This window comes from Hyla sarda, unplaced genomic scaffold, assembly GCF_029499605.1.
Source record: "Hyla sarda isolate aHylSar1 unplaced genomic scaffold, aHylSar1.hap1 scaffold_111, whole genome shotgun sequence".
NCBI classification, from domain to species: Eukaryota; Metazoa; Chordata; class Amphibia; order Anura; family Hylidae; genus Hyla; species Hyla sarda.
In genome coordinates, this window is record NW_026607730.1 from 231,179 (window position 1) to 252,490 (window position 21,312).

At 45.8% G+C, this 21,312-nt stretch overlaps 1 protein-coding gene across 3 annotated transcripts in view; it reads right to left on the reverse strand.

Moving 5' to 3' along the window:
• LOC130301099 (uncharacterized) overlaps positions 1-21,312 on the reverse strand; it is a 95,355-nt gene that overhangs the window by 18,135 nt on the left and 55,908 nt on the right. The window contains exons 8-10 of one of the 3 annotated variants that reach the window (XM_056551595.1): positions 16,974-17,093; positions 15,484-15,617; positions 15,179-15,409 (exon numbers count right to left, since the gene is read on the reverse strand). In XM_056551595.1, coding sequence (XP_056407570.1) covers positions 15,181-15,409; positions 15,484-15,617; positions 16,974-17,093 — 483 coding nt within the window. In that variant the 3' untranslated portion in view covers positions 15,179-15,180. Of the gene's footprint in view, positions 1-10,595; positions 10,636-15,178; positions 15,410-15,483; positions 15,618-16,973; positions 17,094-21,312 lie in introns of those variants that run through there. The other 2 variants (XM_056551596.1, XM_056551597.1) reach the window with 2 other exon arrangements.

Sequence of the window (21,312 nt, forward strand, 5' to 3'; positions counted from 1 at the left end):
CTCCAATCCAGTTGCGGAGAATGGCTTTGCAGCCAAGGAAGGCCAAGAAGGATCTCTGAAGTACAGTGTGGCAGAACATAGAATTCAATATTTTCTTTATGCGATACTCCCACTTGCATGACAAGAGATTCAGTACGGAAGTGAATCATACAGTCCAGATTTTGTCCATTAACAGAGGAGATGTACAAGGACTTGGCAAGGCGAGTGACAGGAAGATGATACTTGTGGACTAAAACTGTATCAATAAAGTCACCTGCGGATCATGAAAAAAAATGCTGTAGCCCTGAAGGAAAACTTGGCAGAAGCGAAGACTTGTACTGAAATAGTTAAGCGAGGAGAGGTGGTATTCACACCTAGGAACGCCTCTCCTACGTGCCCTAGGTGCAAGCATTTTCCCGGATACTGTGGGCGAACAGAACAGTCTTTGAGGAAGCGTTCGGGCTAGCACAATACAAGTACAAATTCTCACTACGTCGTCGTGATCTCTCCTGTTGCATAAGACGGGAACGACCTTCGGCATGAAGTTCAGGAAACTGTAGAGGTGAACGTTGAAATGCGGGTGCCAGGCGAGGATAACTGTGTTTGGGCAGGTGCCATCTCTAAGCGCAATTCTTCCTGCTTCTCAGCAAAAAGCACATCAATACGTGTGGCCAGGTGGATAAGTTCAGTCAGAGAAAGAGGATCACGTGCAGCAAGGGCATCTTTAATCCTGCTAGCTAGTCCTTTTTTGAATGTGGCACACAAGGCCTCATCATTCCATGCTAGTTCTGAGGCTAGAGTGCGGAATTGAACCGCGTAGTTACCAACGGAAGAATTCCCTTGACACAAGTTCAGCAAAGCCGACTCAGCAGAAGAGACACGTGCGGGTTCCTCAAAGTCACAGCAAAATTCTGCCAGAAAAGCCGTTAATTTGGAAGCTACTGGATCACTGCGGTCCCAAAGGGGTGTAGCCCAGGCCAGGGCTTTTCCGGACAATAGGCTAGTGAAAAAGGCCACCTTCGAACGTTCTGTTGGAAACAGTTCAGACATGAGCTCCAAGTGCATGGAGCACTGTGTAACAAAGCCTCTGCATGACTTGGAATCCCCATCATACTTAGAAGGTAAAGGCAGGCCTACCTGGGAGCAAGAAGACACTGGTGGTTGCGGTACCTGCTGCTGTTGCATCATAGCTGAAAGTTGCTGCGCCTGTCGGGACAACTGCTGTGACTGACATATACCCCAACGGAGGGAAGATCCGCGACTTCATGCAAGAGTACCTCAGCGGGATCCATGGCCGGATTTTAATGTAACAATCACGTTTCAGAAGACAGGAACCCCGGTGGATGTGGATCCTCTGAACCTGTGTAGCAGATGACACGGACCATACCAGGGAGCGGTGTCTAAGGTGCCGCTGGTTTTCACCAGAGTCCGCCGCAAAGCGGGATGGACTTGCTGAGGAGATGCGAGGCACAGGAGGGATAAGGCAGCATGTAGTCTGGATAGCAGAAGGTCAGGGCAGGTGGCACGGTTGCGTAGTCAGTACGTAGCAGAAGGTCAATAGGCAGGCGTCAGAGAAGCAAGGTTGGGTCACAAAGCGAAGGATCAGACGGCAAGGCAGAAACAGGAATGCTTTCTCACAGGCTTAAGGCAACAAAGATCCGGCAGGGGAGTGAGGAGGGTGGAGGAATATATAAATAAGCCACAGGTGAATCATGGCCCTTTAAATCTTAAAGCTCCCGCCCGCGCGTGTCCCCTTCCCCTAGGACGCGCTCGGGCCGGAGCTTTAAGATTTAAAGGGCCATGATTCACCGCCGGAGCAGTGAGGAAGAGGCTGGGGCAGGAGACGCACCAGGTGAGTGACGGACTGAAGCTCGCTTGTGGGCACATCCTGCGATGAGAGTCCCAGCCCCGCTGGCAGCAGCAGGTAACGGGACCATGCTCTCACGGCCAGCATGTGCGGCCGGAGCGCATAACGTAACAGCATAATCACCTGAAAGTGTAAAACATTTATGTGCATGGACTACAAGTGGCACAATGCCCTACTAACTTTAAAAATTGATTTTTTTTTGCACTTGATTTCAGCAGCAGTTCCCACTGCACTATATCTTTTACCTATTTCCCATTATTAGTATCATTATTTCATGTTTTAATCGTTATTTTTATATAGCTAGAGGTCAGCCACAAGGGACCTGTGGCTTTTCAGATGGCTATATATTTTATAATACTTGAGATATTATATCCATGTAACTTTGAGCACAGTCATTCTATTCCTAAATTTACATTATTTTTAATGATTGGCATATTTTGCAAGAAGATTTAGATCTTAAAGAAACTGTTAAAGAAAAAGTGATTGACATATAAAAAGAACATTACAATTAGTGATTTATATAAAGAATCATAGTAAGAGAAATACAGAGAAAAAGGATTGGTTGCTAGGACAAAGGCCCAAAGGAAATTATTGCTGTGGATCATGTTCCTTTTGTTCTATGAATGCCAAATGTAAGGAACTTAGGTTAGAAGGTCACATAGTTAAAGTGAACCAATTGACCTGTCCAGGACCAAGGGCATACAGGTACGCCCTGGCCTCCTGGGACTTAAGGACCCAGGGCGTACCTGTACGTGCTGGACTTTTCCATTCACTGCTGGTAAATGGGTGGTGAATGGAACAAGATGCCTGCTGAAATCATTCAGCAGGCATCCTGTGCAAACCCCTGGCGGGTCCTGAGACCCTTGTCAATTCAGACCAGCGGTTCCAGGTCAATCGGGTCCCCTGTGCCCAGGAAAAAAAGGGTAATTAGTGCTGTCTGAGATGGCACCAATCACCCTTTACCAGCAGGAGTGAGGTGGCAACTCACTATTGTCCTGATTCATCGTACATTACGGCCGACAAATCAGGACTCCTGCTGGGGGTGTCACTAACACCACCCGCTCCGCCCCTATTCCAGAGGGAGAGAGCGGGTGTCGGGAGTGGACACCGGAAGCTGGGGCCCCAACCCATGGTGTCTGTGGCGGGATCAGGCCCCAGGACTGGCGGTGAGAGAGCGAGGCAACAGCACGAGGTAATGCTAGGCCTCCTGCTGTTGCTTAGCAACAATTCCCAGCATGCAAAAGAGGGCATGCTGGGAGTTGTTGTTATGTAACAGCAGAATGCACATCACTACAACTCCCAGCATGCCCTTTGGCTGTCTGTGCATGCTGTAAGTAGTAGTTATGCAACAGCTGGATTCACACTTTTTCATAGAAAAACAGCCTCCAGCTGTTGCATAACTACAACTCCAAGCATGTACAAACAGCCAAAGGGCATGGTGGGAGTTGTAGTTGTGCCTCCAACTGTTGCATAACTAAAACTACCAGCATGCCCTTTAGCGGTTAGTGCATGCTAAGAGTTTTAGTTTTGCAATAGCTGAACACAGTGTTTGCGAAACACTAGGTTAACGTTTGTCACCTAACTCAGTTTTTCCCAACCAGTGTGCCTCCAGCTGTTGCATATCTGCAACTCCCAGCATTCACGTTCTGTCAGTGCATACTGGGAGTTGTAGTTTTGCAACAGCTGGAGGTTTGCCCCTCATGTGAATGTACAGGTTACACTCACACGGGCACTTCAAGTTTGAGCTGTGGCAAATTTTCCGCTGCAACTCAAACTCCCAGCGGGAAACTCTCTGTGAACCCCAGTCCGTGTGAATGTATTCTAAAAGCACTACACTTACACAAAATAAAAAGTAAAACACTAAATATAAACACCCTTGCACAGCCCCCCCCCCCCAAAATTAAAAAGTCTTACAGCACTGTTTCCAAAAGGGAGCCTCCAGCTGTTGCATAACAACAACTCCCAGTATTAACAGTTAATGCTGAGTTAATAGAAGAAATTGTGTCACAAATTTTTTTTTTTTTTTGGGGGGGGGGGGGCTTTTTAAAAAAAAAAAATTTTTGAGTAAGGAAATACCCCATATGTGGATGTGAAGTGCTCTGCGGCAGCACTACAGGGCTCAGAAGAAAAGGAGTGTCATTAGGCTTTTGGAGAGAGAATTTGGCTGGAATGGAAGGCCATGTGCGTTTACAAAACCCTCATGTGCCAGAACAGCACATGTGACCCCATTTTGGAACCTACACCCCTCATGGAATGTGATAAGGGGTGCATTGAGCATTTACAACCCACAGGTGACTGACAGATTTTTTGAACAGTGGTCCATGAAAATGAAAAAAGGAGATTTTTATGCTTACCGTAAAATCTTTTTCTCGGAGGATCCATTGGGGGACAAAGACCATGGGTATATGCTGCTGCCACTAGGAGGCTTGACACTAGGCAACAAGAAAAGTCGGCCCCTCCCAGCAGGATATACCTGCCCACAGGCAGCTGGGCTAATCAGTTTAGTCCCAGAGCAGTAGGAGAGGACTGACAGGTCAGAAAAAAACAGAACCGTCCGAAGAACCACAGAATAAAAATTTACTGAAAACACCCTCGGACGGGCAACGAAACCAGGAAACCACAACAAATGGGAGGGAGCCGTGTCCCCCAATGGATCCTCCGAGAAAAAGATTTTACGGTGAGCATAAAAATCTCCTTTTCTCTATCAGCTCCATTGGGGGACACAGACCATGGGACGTACCAAAGCAGTCCCATAAATGATTCCCAACTCAGGTGGGAGGCTGAGCCACAGCCACCTGCAGAACCTTTGCGACCCAGACTAGCATCAGCAGATGCGAAGGTATGTGCCGGGTAGAATTTTGTAAAAGTGTGCAAAGATGACCAGGTTGACACTTTACAGATTTGCAAGGCAGAAGCCTTGTTGCGGAGAGCCCAGGAGGCTCTGACAGAACGAGTGGAAAGAGCTGAGACCCTGAAAAGAGGAGTCTTCCCTGGGCGAAAGACCACTTTGTCTTGGTGTAAAACCAGGTAGGGAGATCGGCAGGATAGGGCTGCCAGCTCCAAAACTCTCCTTACAGAAGTGACTGCAATAAGGAAGGCCACATTCCAAGAAAGGAGACGAAGAGGAACATCCCTAAGAGGTTCAAAAAGAGCCCCCTGTAGGGCTCAGAGAACCAGATTGAGATCCCAGGGGGGAGCATGTCAAGAAGGGTAGCATGAGCTACGCCTTGGAGAAAGGTTCGGACATGAGGATCAGACACCAAGGGATGGAGAAAAAGAATGGAGCTGAAACTTGTCCCATAGAGGAACTGAGAGCCAAGTGTTGTTCTAACCCCAACTGTAAGAAGGAAGGAAGTCATGGGAGAGAGAACGCAACTGGAGAAAAGGAGTGAGACTCACACCAATGAAAATAAGACCGCCAAGTACGGCAGTAAATCTTCGCAGAAAAGGGCTTGCGTGCTCTGATGACAGTTTGAATTACTTGGGGAGAGAATCCCCTAGCTCTCAGAACCTCGGTTACAACCACCATGCCCGTCAAATCCAGGGATTGTAAATTGGGGTGGCAAGAGGACCCTGAAAGCAGATCTCATCATAGTGGAAGGCGTGGTGGCACGTCGTCCACCAGACGAACCACGTCTGCGTACCACGCCTGCCTGGGGCAGTCCGGAGCCACTAGAATGGCAGGAAAGCCCTCTGCTTGAGTTTCCTCAGGACCCTGGAAGATTTGGAAGAGGAGGGAAAAGTTTATGGGAGGATGAAGTGGGACCAAGTAATCACCAGGGCGTCTTAGGCTAGAGCCAGGGGGTCCCGGGAGTTCACCACAAACCGAGGAACTATGTGGTTGTGGTGAGACGCGAAAAGGTCCATGCCTGAAGTGCCCCAGAGGTTGCAGATTTCTGCAAACACTTCCGGAAGAAGAGACCATTCGTTGGGGTCGGCTGAGGAGCGGCTGAGAAAGTCCGCCTCCCAAGATATCACACCTGGTATGTGAATAGCTGATATGGAGGGGACTCTGAGCTCCGCCCATAGAAGGATCTTGGAGACTTCGGCCATAGCCACTAAGCTGCGTATGCTGCCCTGACTATTGACATATATGCCACAGCTGTGGAGTTGTCCGTCTGTACACGAACAGGGGGTCCTGGAGAAGGCACTCTCAATGGCTGAGACAAAGGTAGATTGCTCTGAGCTCCAGAATGTTCATGGGGAGAAGAGCTTCCTGAGTGGACCAAAGTCCCTGGACCGTCCGGTCTCTGAAAACTCCTCCCCAACTGCTGAGACTGGCATCCGTCAAGATGATCTGCTAGTAGAGGGGCAGAAGGATTTTCCCTGAAGAAGAAGAGAGGACCGAAACCACAGGAGGGACTGGCAAGTCTTGGGAGGGGGGAGAAAGAGATTCTCCAATCGAGGGTCAGAGGAGATTTGTCCCATCAGGACAAAAGAGAATTCTGAAGATAATGAAACTGGGCGTAAGGAAAGCTTCCATAGCCACCACCATTCGACCCAGGACTTGCATGCAGACCCAAATGAAAACGGGAACAGGACATCTGAGACTCCGAACCCCTGATAATAGGGCCAGGCGCTCGACCAGCGGAAGAAAAATCAGGGTGGACGCTGAGCCAAATTGCAGTCCCAGGAAGATTAGGGACTGAGAGGGAGTAGATAGGACTTGTCCTGTTTGATCAAACAGCCGACAGGGTCTGTAGAATGAGACTGAGACTCTCCTGTTTCTGGTCCCAGGTTGGTGCCTTGACGAGGATGTCGTCGAGGTAGGGGATGACTGACACACCCTGTGCTCGCAGAATGGCGATCACTGCCACCAGGACCTTGGTGAAGACCCTTTTTGGGGACCCCCAAACAGGTTGGAATAGAAACCTGAAAAACGCTCCGCTGGAGGAGCTGGGATGATAAAAACATCTTGGACCCAAGAGTCCTGCAGGTGAGCAGACCAGACTTCCTGGAAGAGTTACAAACGTCCTCCCACCCGAGAAAAATCTACAGGTGGGGCGACCACTTAGGCACAGGCAGTCTTGCGGACGCCTGCCTTGTCTGCGAAATGGATGGAGTGATTATCCAATTTCCAGGAGGGATGGGTCTTAAAGGGAGGGACCCTCTTGCCCCTAGATGGTGCCGGTCTGGTTGTCCTATTGGAGCCATAGGTTCGAAAGGAATGAAAAGAGGTCGACTTTCTTCGGGAGTCGGTACTGTGAGATTCATTTAGCGGCAATAAAGAACACTTACCGCCAGTCACCTGAGATAATCTCATCGAGGTGTTTTCCAAACAGTCAGGAACCAGTAAAAGGAAGCTCCGTGAGAGATTTCTTAGAAGCGGCACCAGCGTTCCAGGCCTTGAGCCACATGGAACTAGAAAGAGTCACCAGATTACCTGTGGTAAAAGCCATACCACGGGCCGATTTGCATAGAAGCAGAGCACAAGCACTCCCCAGCATTGGAGAGTTGAAGTGCAAGGTCCGCCAGTTCCTCCGCAGGGGACCCAGATAGAATGTTCTGGCGGAGTTGGAAAGCCCAGACAGAAAGGGCTTTTGATACCCCAGCAGAAGTGAAGGCAGGAAGTAAGGATGAACCTGCTGCTTCAAAGGTGAAATTTTGCTAGATTTTCAATCTGCTTATTCCTTGAAAGAAGCCGCAGCCGCCAAAGGCAGAGTAGTTGCTTTAAAGAGGTGAGACACAGGTGCATCCACAGCTGATGGAGATGTCCACTTTGCAATAAATTCCTGGGCAAAGGAAAATTTAAGCTTGAACCGTCTTGGATGCTTCCATGCCGTTTCCAGTAAGGCAACAAATTCAGCGTGAGAGCTGAACACCTTTAGGAGAGGGACGGGAGTGGTGAAAGGAGACTTCTGGAGCTGGGTCCGAAGTTCCTGGGTCCTTTTTAGATAAAATGTGTCCCTTATGGCCGAGACCAAGGTGTCCACCATGCCGGCCACGTCGTTTCGGTCGTATGAGTCAGAGGCAGAACCTGAAGCCTCATCTTCCAGTTCCCCAGGAGAGTGGGAGCGGGTGGAGACAGCCTTGAATGAAGGATGAAACTTACCTGGTACGCAGATCTGGAGACCCATAGCGGCAACCAGGAGAGCGACCCCTGGTTCTGGGTGCAGAGGAAGAGTGGCGATATCTATGAGGAGAGGTGCCTATGCTTGCTTCCATACTCTCTGGAGATGAACCAGAGGAGAAACCCCTAGGATACTTAGGAGAGGGGCCAAAATTGGGGGAAGATATACCAAGAGGTCCAGGATGCATAGTGGTGCAGGCAGAACAATTGTGTTCAGGAGAACCACAGGGCAGTTTAGTGTTGCACGTTAAACAGGCATAATAGGTGACCAGGGCCATGTCTAGAGGGTGGGTTAGTTCTGGGTTCATACAGGCAAGCCATAACCTCGCTAAGAAATATGAAAACCTAAGCAGGGAGGCACGTGAAAGGATCAAAAAACAAGAGAACATACTACTACATACTCCACCCAAACTGCAAATAGGAACGCCGATAAACTCTGACATAGAGATCTCTGATTTGATTGATCTCAACCTGACTATCCATGAAGCACCCTCACCGCCTGTTCTAACAACACAGGTCCCACTCACTAGCATCCCCAAACCTAGTGAAGACATCACAATTGTGGATAATACCAATAACCAAGGTTCCCTTGCCCAGTATCTCAAAGACAAGGGGAATGAGATAGCACAACCAGTAACGTCAGTAGCAACGACTAACATACATAATAACACACCATCCCCTTTTTTAGAGAGCGGCACTGCGACCAAACCCCCCAACATACCCAGAATGTTCCAGAAGAAGAACAACAAAAGGAAAATAGGAGACGTAGGGGTAAGCGTGGAGGAAGAAGGAGAAGAAAAGAGAACAGCGAAGAAAACAACGCTACAAACAGCAACAAAGGAAGGTCAATAAACCTATCCAAACACCATCTGAGCCCCTACGAGACCTCCCTACTGGAAAAGGGACTCTCGTTTTGTACAACACACAAGGGTGATGATTTTCAGATCTTTTTGGACCTTAACAGGTTCATTCGAAAACTCACCCTACAAAGATTCTTTGCTATAAAAGAAAACAATGGGTTTGCATCCAAACAGGACAATCCAGACATTAACATCAACGAAGACTTGATGGTACACCAGGATGTCAAGCTTCCCTCCTCTTTTTACCCCATACATGCGAAAGGTCCCCACATTGAGGTATTTCATGACTTAGTATCAAAATAATTAATGAAACAGAACAAACAGAGGAAATTCAACCTCACTATCAAAGCAAGAACAGCATTAAAAAACCTCAAAAAAAAATATACGAAATTGTCATCCGCAGTGCGACAAAGGAGGAGGTTTAGTCATACTTGATTATGATTACTATGAAGAAGAAGCTCATTGAATTCTGTCAGACACAGAATACTACACCGAGATCAAATACGATCCCTTCCCACAAATTGAATGCAGTCTGCACCAGCTTGTAAAGGAAGGAGCACAGGCAAACATTCTCAATAAGGATGAAGAAAAATATCTAAGACAAGTAATGCTAACAAACCATACTTTTACTTCATACCGAAAATACACAAATCCATCAGTAACCCTCCCGGACGCCCAATTATATCCAATACCAACTCCCTAATTAGCAACATATCTCATTATATCGATCTATTCTTACAGAAGTACATATTGCAACTGCCTAGCTACCTACGAGATTCAACCCAACTAATCGAAACACTTATAGATCTGCCCTGGAAACCAGGATACCTCTTCATCACGTGTGACGTCTTCTCATTGTACACTAACATCTTGCACAAGCTAGGATTGGAGTGTGTACAAAGCTTCCTGGAAGGGGATATGGAAATTCCACCTGTCCAGAAGCAATTCCTCATTAAAGGACTGGAGCTCATATTATCCAACAACTACTTCACCTACCACAATAAAGTATACCAACAGTGCAAAGGGACCGCGATGGGCTCAAAGGTCGCACCTGCGTATGCAAATCTCTTCATGGGGGCCTTTGAGTCCAAATTAATTTCAAATAACCCGGCACTATCACCACACATCACTATGTACTGCAGATACATAGACGACCTGTTTTTCATATGGGACGGTCCCGAAGAGTCCACTGAGATTCTGCTCATGAATCTTAATAATAACAACTGGGGACTCCATTTCACAAGGGAAAAAAAGCAGCCAGGAAATACATTTTCTGGAGCTGTGCATCAGCCACAATACCAAGGACATCATCACATCAACCTACTTTAAAACTGTTGATGTAAACAGCTATCTTGATTACAGTAGTGGACACTACAAGCAGTGGCTGAGGAACGTACCACACAGCCAATTTAGCGGGTCAGAAAAAACTGTACCGAAAACGCCACATTTAAGAATCAGGTCGGAATCCTGGAGAAAAGATTTAAGGAGAAGTATCCTAAACTAATTGTCAAACAAGCACTAAAGAAAGTCCAATACAAGTCCCAGAAAGAATGTCTCATCCCAGATGCAAAGAAGAAGGAAAACCTGACAGACCAGGCGAACAAACAGAAAACGAACTTTATTACGACTTTCAACAACTCTGCCACAAGAATGAAACAAATACTGAAGAACAACTGGCACATCCTCCAAAGTGATCCACATCTAAGAGGTAGGATCCCTAATCATCCTCAGGTAACGTTCCGGAGGGCACCCACATTGAAAAACCACCTAGCCCCCAGCCAAATTCGGCAGCATAAAGAACAAGAAAAATCCACCTTACCAGCGGGAAGCTTCAGATGTGGCACGATGCGGTGCAAGTGCTGCAAAGAAATAAAAAACAAGGTACATGCAATTAAATCACACTCTACGGAAGAAAGTTTCCAACTTAAATACAGACTGACGTGCCAATCAGCCTATGTGATCTACCTGATAGATTGTGTCTGCGGCCTCAAGTACGTAGGTAGGACGACGATGATTTGTATGAGTTTGCATGTTTGGGGGGGGTAAATAGGGAATAGGAACGGTAGACATGATCAACATATGATGGTTTCCACCATCTTATTTAGCCCACCTACTGCCGTATAAATAAACATCGACAAAACATCAAAAAGAAATTTCTACTGCATGGACTTTCAAGACACTGTGCTATCACACATCCAGAAAATGCAGGTCCGTTCAAAGTCACCCCGATCGATTACATCCTGGACTACTACTCCAACAGATTCGAACTCCTAAAGAAACGAGAAATCTACTGGATTTTCAAGCTAGGTACGGTCAACCCCAAAGGGCTAAATGAGATGGTGGAAACCATCATATAAATATTATTCTGTTGATAATGTCTACCGTTCCTATTCCCTATTTACCCCCCCAAACATACAAACTCATACAAATCAATCTCCCCCCCCCCTTCCTTCACTTTATGCAAATGTCTGTCACACCAACTAATTATTATGCAAATTAGATGTACTGTTTATGCAAATGAGATGTACTGCTGACCTTGTGAACCGGCAGTAATCTAAGGTATACTTACAACCACTGGATACATGCAGTTGTAATACTCTATGCCTGATGAAGAACCCGGCACGGGTTCGAAACCTTTGTGTTGCACCCTTCTATTGCCAATAAAAGCCAAATTGTTTTTAAGGAATACTTTTGGCATATTGGTCGTTCTTGGGATTTTGGCGCCCGCTCATGCGTTCCAATATTTTCCTGTTTTCTACTTGACTACATCGCTACCTGGAGGTCACGGTGAAGGACGCAGAGGCTGCCTCCCACGTATCAGGACTACAAGCACCAGCGAGTCTACAGGCGAATACAGGCGTTGTGCCCTCAGCACAACCATCCACGGTAAGGTGCAAAATCTTTGCGCATACCTTGCTCTATCGTAATAATCCTCCACTAGGAGCGCACCTCGTTTTTTCCTTTTCCAATTCTTCCTAGTTCTGGGTTTGGACATAGTGCCAGCCAGACTGTATAACAGCAAAAACCTAATTCCTCAGAAAGAGGAAGGGGGGAGGCCTCATGAAGGAGAGGGCCAGAGCTGTATGAGCCAATTCATTGGAGGAAAACTGTCCACAGCTGCGCACAAACCGCGCTGATAGGAGAGGCAGATCCCTCAACCTCTGCAGCTGAAATTCCCACCAGAGAGGAGTGGGCGGGGCTATGCCTCTGAGGAGAAGCCTGCGGCCATAGAAAAAACACCTCCGACTGCCCTATAAGTAATACATACAAAAGGAGTATGGCCGGAAGGAGTGGAGCTGTCGGCCATGCGTGATGAGCGCCGCTGACAGTACAGGCGCTCCTGCATGCCGGTCGCATCAGAAGGTGCGCTGGCAATATATATATATATCGGCGCCAATATGCGCCAATGCGAAAAGCCTGCGCGATGAGCATAGGCGCCATTACTGAAGTTCTTGCGCTCCGGAGTGTCTGAAGAATGATGTCGGCGCGAACATGCGCTGGTGCATTCGTAAGCATTACCTGTACCCCGGTTGCATCACTTGGTGCGAAAATCCACGCCGGTACCGGAAAACCTATGCGCAAAAAGGTGCATAATATAGAAAATAAACACTTAATAAAGTAAGACAAAAACACGAGGGAGAAGACCTGCACCACATAAGCTGCCCCCACACATCAGAATGGCCGAGCAGGGAGCCTATAAAAGGAGAGTGGTCTCCAAACAGGGGGGCTACAGCGGATGAAAATCCTGAGGGAGGATGGGAACCTGAAAGAAAAGGGGGGAAGATATTCACCTGCCCTTGGCAAACTTACCTCATGAAGTCTTCAGTCAGCTTTTAGTCACCTGCATCATGACGGACTGTAACAGTGAGATGAGCAGGGAAAAGTGGGGGACCCGGACCCATGAGGTACAACCCCAGACTCTGACCGTTGGCGAGAAGGGGTTGACAGTATATCCACCATGTATGTGCCCCTTCAATCGCAAATGGGGAAACAGTGTTCCTGAGTTCCCACCTGAAAATAGTGAGATAAAAGGGAGAGAAAAATCTAACTATACATCCCTAATCTCAAAAATAAGAAAAGAATAGACAAGGTCTGGAGAACACCAGACCAGGGTCTGTCTCCTAACAGACACTAAGCTAAAACTGATTAGCCCAGCTGCCTGTGGGCAGGTATATCCTGCTGGGAAGGGCCGACTTTTCTTGTTGACTAGTGTCAAGCCTCCTAGTGGCAGCAGCATATACCCATGGTCTGTGTCCCCCAATGGAGCCGATAGAGAAAATGTATTTTTCCACCCTGTCACAACAGCACCACCAGAGAGAGAGAGACTCCTCCTCCAGGAACAGGAAACCTAGAGTACAAAAAGGATGCACAGTTTCCTGTTCCTGCAGGGAGCCTCAAGTAATTCATGCCTCCGGTGGTGTGGATTTCGTGATGGTGGGGGGGTCCAGAGGAGGCCGTTCTCTCCTAGTTGGGAGAGTTATCTGGACCTCTGATAACCCCCTAGTTGGGAGTTTCCTTATTGTGCCCCCAGCAGCAGCATTCCAATGTGTGATACTCCCTGAAGCAATCTTTAATGCAGAGGCTTGGATGATCGAGCAAGTGTCACATTGAGTGGTGGTGTCCATCCGTATACCCCTCCTGTGACACACACTGCATTTTTTCTGGGATTGTCCCTTCTTTCCAGTGTGGGGGACCTCACCTGGAAAGTGTTTGGCCTGGGACGATCCGGGCGCCTACAGTTCTAGAGGTACTCCGGCCCACTCTTTTCCGGTGGCCAAAAATCAGGGCCTTTAGAACTTTGTCTTGAAACTGCAAGAATGACCCTGTGTTGCCAGCGTACTGGGGCAGTACATGTATATGGCAACCTGGACCAAATAGACCACAACGTTTTTGTACCATACCCGTGTTTTCTGCATGGTGTTATACGGCTTGAGGACTTGATCAGAGAGATCAATGCCCCCCCCCCCCCCCCCCTATACTAAATGTAGTCCAGAATACAATCAGGCTTGAGGACCGGTGTCGGGGTACCTTGCCCCGGACAGGGGAGCTGCCGTTACCATGAATTGTGGTCAGCAGAAGGACCTCCCTCTTGTCCTTATACCTGACCAGCAACAGGTTTTCATGGGTAAGGGCACAGGACTCACCCCTTAGAGATAGGAGTCTGGAGGGGATAGGTCGGGAGGCCTCTTTGATTCTTCCGCACAGTCCCACAAGCAACCATGGATCTGGCGGCGAGGGATGTGAACAGAGGGATACTACTATAAAAGTTATCAATGTAAAGTTGGTAACCCTTATCCAGCAGTGGGTGCAAAAGGTCCCACACGACTTCTCCGCTAACACCCAGAGTGGAGGGACATTCTGGGGGTTCAATACGTGAATCCCGTTGCTTGTACACTCTAAACCTGTAAGTGTACCCTGAGGTACTCTCGCAAAGTTTATAGAGTTTAACGCCATACCTCGCCAGCTTAGTGGGGATATTGTGGCAGAAGCTGAGCCTTACCTTAAAGCTGATGAGAGACTCATCAAAAGAGACCTTACTTTCAGGGACATAGGCCTCCCAAAATTTGGCCCCAAAGGAGGGAACATGCTGAATTATCAGCATAATGCAAACATTTCCAAAAGTCGTCACTGAAACAAAAACTAAAGTCAATTTCAGTGAACCCGACAATGTCAATCTTGATTCCTTAGTCGCCAACAAACTCAGGAATCAAGGCTCCTATTCCGCTGGCTCAGTCCAGACAAGTTCACTGGTAGGGGGCACGGGTAAACTTGTCTGGGGGGTCGGACTAGTATGGGCGCAAGGGTAAGGACTGGGATGCAAGGGTGTACCTGTACGCCCTAAGTTCTTAAAGAGTTAAACCTTATGAACTATATTCCTGTGTAATAAAACAATAGGTTATAGTAGCTAGATTCTGGAGGTGGGGTGAGAATTTAGAATTTTATTAAAATTTTCAGACTTTAAATCAGAACAAAATTTTACCCCTTAAATGAAGAAAATTGGCTTCAGTCTAACGTTTGTTTTTTAACTTTATCAACACTATAGGGTACTAAGTGGAACACTAAAGGGTCATAGGCAGAACTATATGGCGACTTATATGGACGTATGTCTTTTTTCAGCCTCACAAACTATGTAACTAAAATATCTCTCTTTATTCACCCGATCAGTTATCTTCACCAGCATTCTTGTTTGTGAATCTTTTATCTAAATTAGACATTTTTCACTTCAACATTTATTGTTGCTGAAATGCGTCACGCTCCCCCCCCCCCCCCCATAGACTTGCATTGAGGGGGGCAAGGCCGTGATGTGAATATATATATATATATATATATATATATATATATATATATATATAAATAAATATATATTTATGAATGTGATGTTCCTACTCTTCAGCTACTTACTTTCAGGTGCTTGGCTCCTCTTGGAGGTCATTAGAAAGTCTTGAGGTCATTAACGAGGCTCTCACCATGCTCTCCATGGTTTTCTCCCTGTATATTCGCTCAGCCGTAGCATTTGAGTGAGACAGGTATTTAGCAAATACATCTTTATCATTACTGTTTTTTGAGTTACAAGCCACAAAGGTCTCGGCGTTTCGTCTGACTTGCTGGCTTGTCACTGGTTTTGTTCCAAATCTACACAAAAGAAATATTTGAATAAGTTCAAAACATTTCCATGTAGAATGGAAACATGTGAGAAAAATACTTACTTTTTATGAAATCTATCGATATCATTAGAAACATTGTAGATTTTCCCCCCAGAGGAGGAGAGGAAAAAATTTTGTATTTCTTCGTCATTCCTTAGAAATGTAGATCTCACTTTATCGTGGTAGATTTTGAACCACTTAAAAAAAAAAATAATAATAATAATGTTAAGGCAATGATAGATCATATATAAAGACAGAGATAGATACATAGGGTACTCCCAAGTAGGGAATAGTGCAGCCCTGAGCTCACCCAGAACCCCTTTCCCTGCCTACTTGCATAACCTCCCTAGACAGCGGATCCACAACTGGGCACTGATCCCTGCACTGGGCTAAAGTGCATGGGCGTCACAAGTCAAAATAATAAACAGAACTGTACGGAGATCAGGAAACAGGCAAGGATGCTAAGGGTTAACCAGCAAGCAAGGGAATCAGGAGAATATATAACGGAAGAATGCAAAGTAGTAAAAAAAAAGATATCAGGAAGATATAGCAGCAGGTATATAGCGTATAGACAACAGCCTCAGGACCAAAGCAATATACAGCAGGTATGAGGGTCCGGTTACCAGGAGATATAGCGGCAGGTTTCCCATGAATGAGAATGGGTGGGCACTATACAGATAAGGATACATTGGTACTTGGTCACACAAGACTGAATGCAGAAACACACCAGGTATAGGGGCAAAGCTAGATGAGCAATAGATAGGTATCCATACCGTGGTAAAACAAACAAAATTTAAGCAGGTATGAATATCAGTCAAGATTCTATACAGATCAGGATACACAGGGAATGAATACTACAAGACTAAACACAACACTAGGTATAGGGGTAGAGCAAAAAGCAATGTTTCAGGACCCATAACATTGCGGAGTACAGCAATCCTGAATACACATCAAGATACAGGTTCAGATAACACATACAAACTACTGGGTGGGCCATTTATATGGATACACCTTAATAAAATGGAAATGGTTGGTGATATTAACTTCCTGTTTGTGGCACATTAGTATATGTGAGGGGGGAAACTTTTCAAGATGGGTGGTGACCATGGTGGCCATTTTGAAGTCGGCCATTTTGAATCCAACTTTTTTTTTTCAATAGGAAGAGGGTCATCACATCAAACTTATTGGGATTTTCACAAGAAAAACAATGATATGCTTGGTTTTAACGTAACTTTATTCTTTCATGAGTTATTTACAAGTTTCTGACCACTTCAAAATGGCCACTATGGTCACCACCCATCTTGAAAAGTTTCCCCCCTCACATATACTAATGTGCCATAAACAGGTAGTTAATATCACCAACCATTCCCATTTTATTAAGGTGTATCCATAGAAATGGCCCACCCTGTAGATCGATTTGAACTGAACACAGTACAGACAAATCACTAACAAACTGAGCAGGACTGAAATGCCACTCCTCAGCTGACCAGAGTGCGGAATGTAATGCCTGGCCAGGTGTGACAGATACAGACAGTATATTGTAAAATACTTACTCTTTCTTCTTCTTTACTTAAAATCACAACTGCAATTTGGTGTGCCCCGGTCTTGTGTTCATGTACGGATATACCAACATGATCTTCATGATAAGCTGATCTTCTCTTCCACTCATCGACCTACAACAAAATGTTGTGACGTTTAAATGGGTATCCTCAAAATTCTTTCCAGAATGCTAAAGTTGTGAAAAAAATATTTAAACCCTACATCCAGACAATTACCCCCTTCTTTACCTTAAAAACATTTCTCGAATCCGCTCTTTCCTTAACCCTTACTCATCTATCTATCTATCTATCTATCTATCTATCTATCTATATGAGAAGGCCTGACTCATTAATGCCCAGCATAAACCCTTGGACCTAGAAAGCTGAATTTTTTTCACAGGTGCTGTTTTTAAGACGAATAAAGGATTTTTCGAAATTCAACCCTTAAGGGGGTGAAAAAGGGGTTGAAAGTTTGTATGGAAGTCTGTCCTTTTTGAAGCTGTGTGTGTGTGTATGTTCCAGCATCACGTCCAAACACCTAAATATATGAACATGAATCTTGGCACACATGTTATATGTCAACAACAAATATAGGCTAGGTACTTTAACCCCTTAAGAACCCAGCCAATTTTCACTGTAGGACCCGGACATTTTTTGCACATCTGACCACTGTCACTTTAACCCCTTAAGGACAATGGACGTACTCCTACGCCCCGTTTCCGAGTCCTTAAGGACCGAGGACGTAGGAGTACGTCCTGTCCATTCCCAGCCCCCCACCGCTAGCCGGAGGGGAGCCGGTGCCCGATGCCTGCTGAAATCGTTCAGCAGGCATCGCGGCATATCGCCCAGGGGGACCCCCCATGTCGGCGATGGCTGCAGATCGCTGGACAATTCAGCCCAGCGATCTGCGGCGATTCCGGGTCAATCGGGTCTCCAGTGACCCGGAATTACTGGCTGATCGGGGCCGTCTCTGAGGGCCCCGAACAGCCATAGCCAGCAGGGATGAGGTGGCACTGGTACCACCTCACGATTGCCCTGATTCGTCGGCCGGTTTACCGGCCGACCAATCAGGGCACCTGCTGCAGGTGTCACTCCCGCAACCCACTCCGCCCCTCTTCCGGAGGGCGTGAGGGGGAAGAAGACCCTGGGAGCTGGGGACCCCGATCCCCGGCATCAATGTTGGGATCGGGGCCCCAGGAGCAGCGGCGGCGGCGAGGGACTGACCTGTGTCCCGGAGCAGTAGGAGGTGAGTAACAGCCTCCTGCTGTTGCTTAGCAACAGCTCCCAGTATGCAAAAAGGGCATGCTGGGAGCTGTAGTTAGGCAACAGCAGGAGGCAGACCACCACAACTCCCAGCATTTCCTTATGGGCATGCTGGGACTTATAGTTTTGCAACAGCTGGAGGCACATTTTTTCTATGGAAAAGTGTACCTTCAGCTGTTGTATAACTACAACTCCCAGCTTGCACAATCAGCTAAAGTGCATGCTGGGAGTTATAGTGGTGCATCTGCTGGTTGCATAACTACAACTCCCAGCATGCCCGTTGGCTGTCGGTGACTGCTGAGAGTTGTAGTTTTGCAACAGCTGAAGGCACACTGAGTTAAGTAGCAAACCAGTGTGTCTCCAGCTGTTGCATAACTACAATCCCCAGCCAAAGTAGTATGCCTCCAGCTGTTGCATAACTACAAGACCCAGCATGCCCTTCCGCTGTCCGTACATGCTGGGGGTTGTAGCTTTTGCAACAGCTGAAGGCACACTGGTTGCAAAACAATGAGTTTGTTACCAAACTCTGTTTCACAACCAGTGTGCCTCCAGCTGTTGCAAAACTACAACTCCCATCATGCACTGATAGACCGTACATGCTGGGAGTTGTAGTTTTGCAATAGCTGGATGTTTCATCCCCCCAATGTACAGGGTACACTCACATGGGTGGAGGTTTACAGAAAGTATCCGGCTGCAAGTTTGAGCTGCGGCAAATTTTCTGCCACAGCTCAAACTGCCAGCGAGAAACTACTGTGAGCCCCCGCCCGTGCGACTGTACCCTAAAAACAATACACTACACTAACACGAAATAAAAAGTAAAAAACACTACATATACACATACCCCTACACAGCCCCCCTCCCCAATAAAAATGAAAAAACGTCTGGTACGTCACGGTTTCCAAAATGGAGCCTCCAGCTGTTGCAAAACAACTACTCCCAGTATTGCCAGATAGCCACTGACTGTCTAGGCATGCTGGGAGTTTTACAACAGCTGGAGGCACCCTGTTTTGGAATCACTGGCGTAGAATACCCCTATGTCCACCCCTATGCAAGTCCCTAATTTAGGCCTCAAATGCGCATGGCGCTCTCACTTTGGAGCTCTGTCGTATTTCAAGGAAACAGTTTAGGGTCACATATGGGGTATCGCCGTACTTGGGAGAAATTGTGTTACAAATTTTGGGGGGGGTATTTTCTGCTATTACCCTTTTTAAAAATGTAAAATTTTTGGGAAAACAAGCATTTTAGGTAAAAATACCTGTGGGGTATAAAGGGGTATAAAGGTGGGGTTTAAAGGTTCACATTATCCCTTGTTACGTTCCCCGAGGGTTCTAGTTTCCAAAATGGTATGCCATGTGTTGTTTTTTTTTTGCTGTCCGGGCATCAAAGGGGCTTCCTAAAGGTGACATGCCCCCCAAAAACCATTTGTCGCTCCTTCCCTTCTGGGACCTCTACTTCGCCCGCGGAACACTTTACATAGACATATGAGGTATGTCCTTACTCAAGAGAAATTGGGTTTCAATGCAAGTAAAAATTCTCTCCTTTTTACCCCTTGCAAAAATTCAAAAATTGGGTCTACAAGAACATGCGAGTGTAAAAAATGAAGATTTTGAATTTTCTCCTTCACTTTGCTGCTATTCCTGTGAAACCCCTAAAGGGTTAAAACACTTACTGAATGTCATTTTGAATACTTTGGGGGTGCAGTTTTTATAATGGGGTCATTTGTGGGGTATTTCTAATATGAAGACCCTTCAAATCCACTTCAAAACTGAACTGGTCCCTGAAAAATAGTGAGTTTGAAAATTTTGTGAAATATTTTAAAATTGCTGCTGAACTTTGAAGCCCTCTGGTGTCTTCCAAAAGTAAAAACTCATAAATGTTATGATGCAAACATAAAGTAGACAAATTGTATATGTGAAAAATTATTTTGAATATCCATTTTCCTTACAAGCAGAGAGCTTCAAAGTTAGAAACATGCTAAATTTTCATTTTTTTCATCAAATTTGGGGATTTTTCACCAAGAAAGGATGCAAGTTACCATAAAATTTTACCACTATGTTAACCCCTTAAGGACGGAGCCCATTTTCACCTCTAGGACGAAGCCCTTTTTTGCAAATCTGACCACTGTCACTTTAAACATTAATAACTCTGGAATGCTTTTAGTTATCATTCTGATTCTGAGAATGTTTTTTCGTGACATATTCTACTTTAACATAGTGGTAAATTTTTGTGGAAACTTGCATCCTTTCTTGGTGAAAAATCCCAAAATTTGATGAAAAAATGTAAAATTTAGCATTTTTCTAAATTTGAAGCTCTCTGCTTGTAAGGAAAATGGATATTCCCAAAAATTTTTTTGGGGATTCACATATACAATATGTCTACTTTATGTTTGCATCATAAAATTAACAAGTTTTTTCTTTTGGAAGACACCAGAGGGCTTCAAAGTTCAGGTTTGAACCAGTTCAGGTTTGAAGTGGATTTGAAGGGTCTTCATATTAGAAATACCCCATAAATGACCCCATTATAAAAACTGCACCCCCCAAAGTATTCAAAATGACATTCAGTAAATGTTTTAACCCTTTAGGTGTTTCACAGGAAAAGCAGCAAAGTGAAGGAGAAAATTCAAAATCTTCATTTTTTACACTCGCATGTTCTTGTAGACCCAATTTTTGAATTTTTACAAGGGGTAAAAGGAGAAAATGTATACTTGTATTTCTAGCCCAATTTCTCTCGAGTAAGGACACACCTCATATGTCTATGTAAAGTGTTCGGCGGGCGCAGTAGAGGGCTCAGAAGCGAAGGAGCGACAAGGGGATTTTAGAGAGTACGTTTTTCTGAAATTGTTTTGGGGGGCATGTCGCATTTAGGAAGCCCCTATGGTGCCAGAACAGCAAAAAAAAAAAAAAAAAAAAACACATGGCATACCATTTTGGAAACTAGACCCCTTGAGGAACATAACAAGGAATAAAGTGAGCCTTAATACCCCACAGGTGTTTCACGACTTTTGCATATGTAAAAAAAATAAAAAAAATTTCACTAAAATGTTGGTTTTCCCCCAAATTTCACATTTTTTAAAGGGTTAATAGCAGAAAAG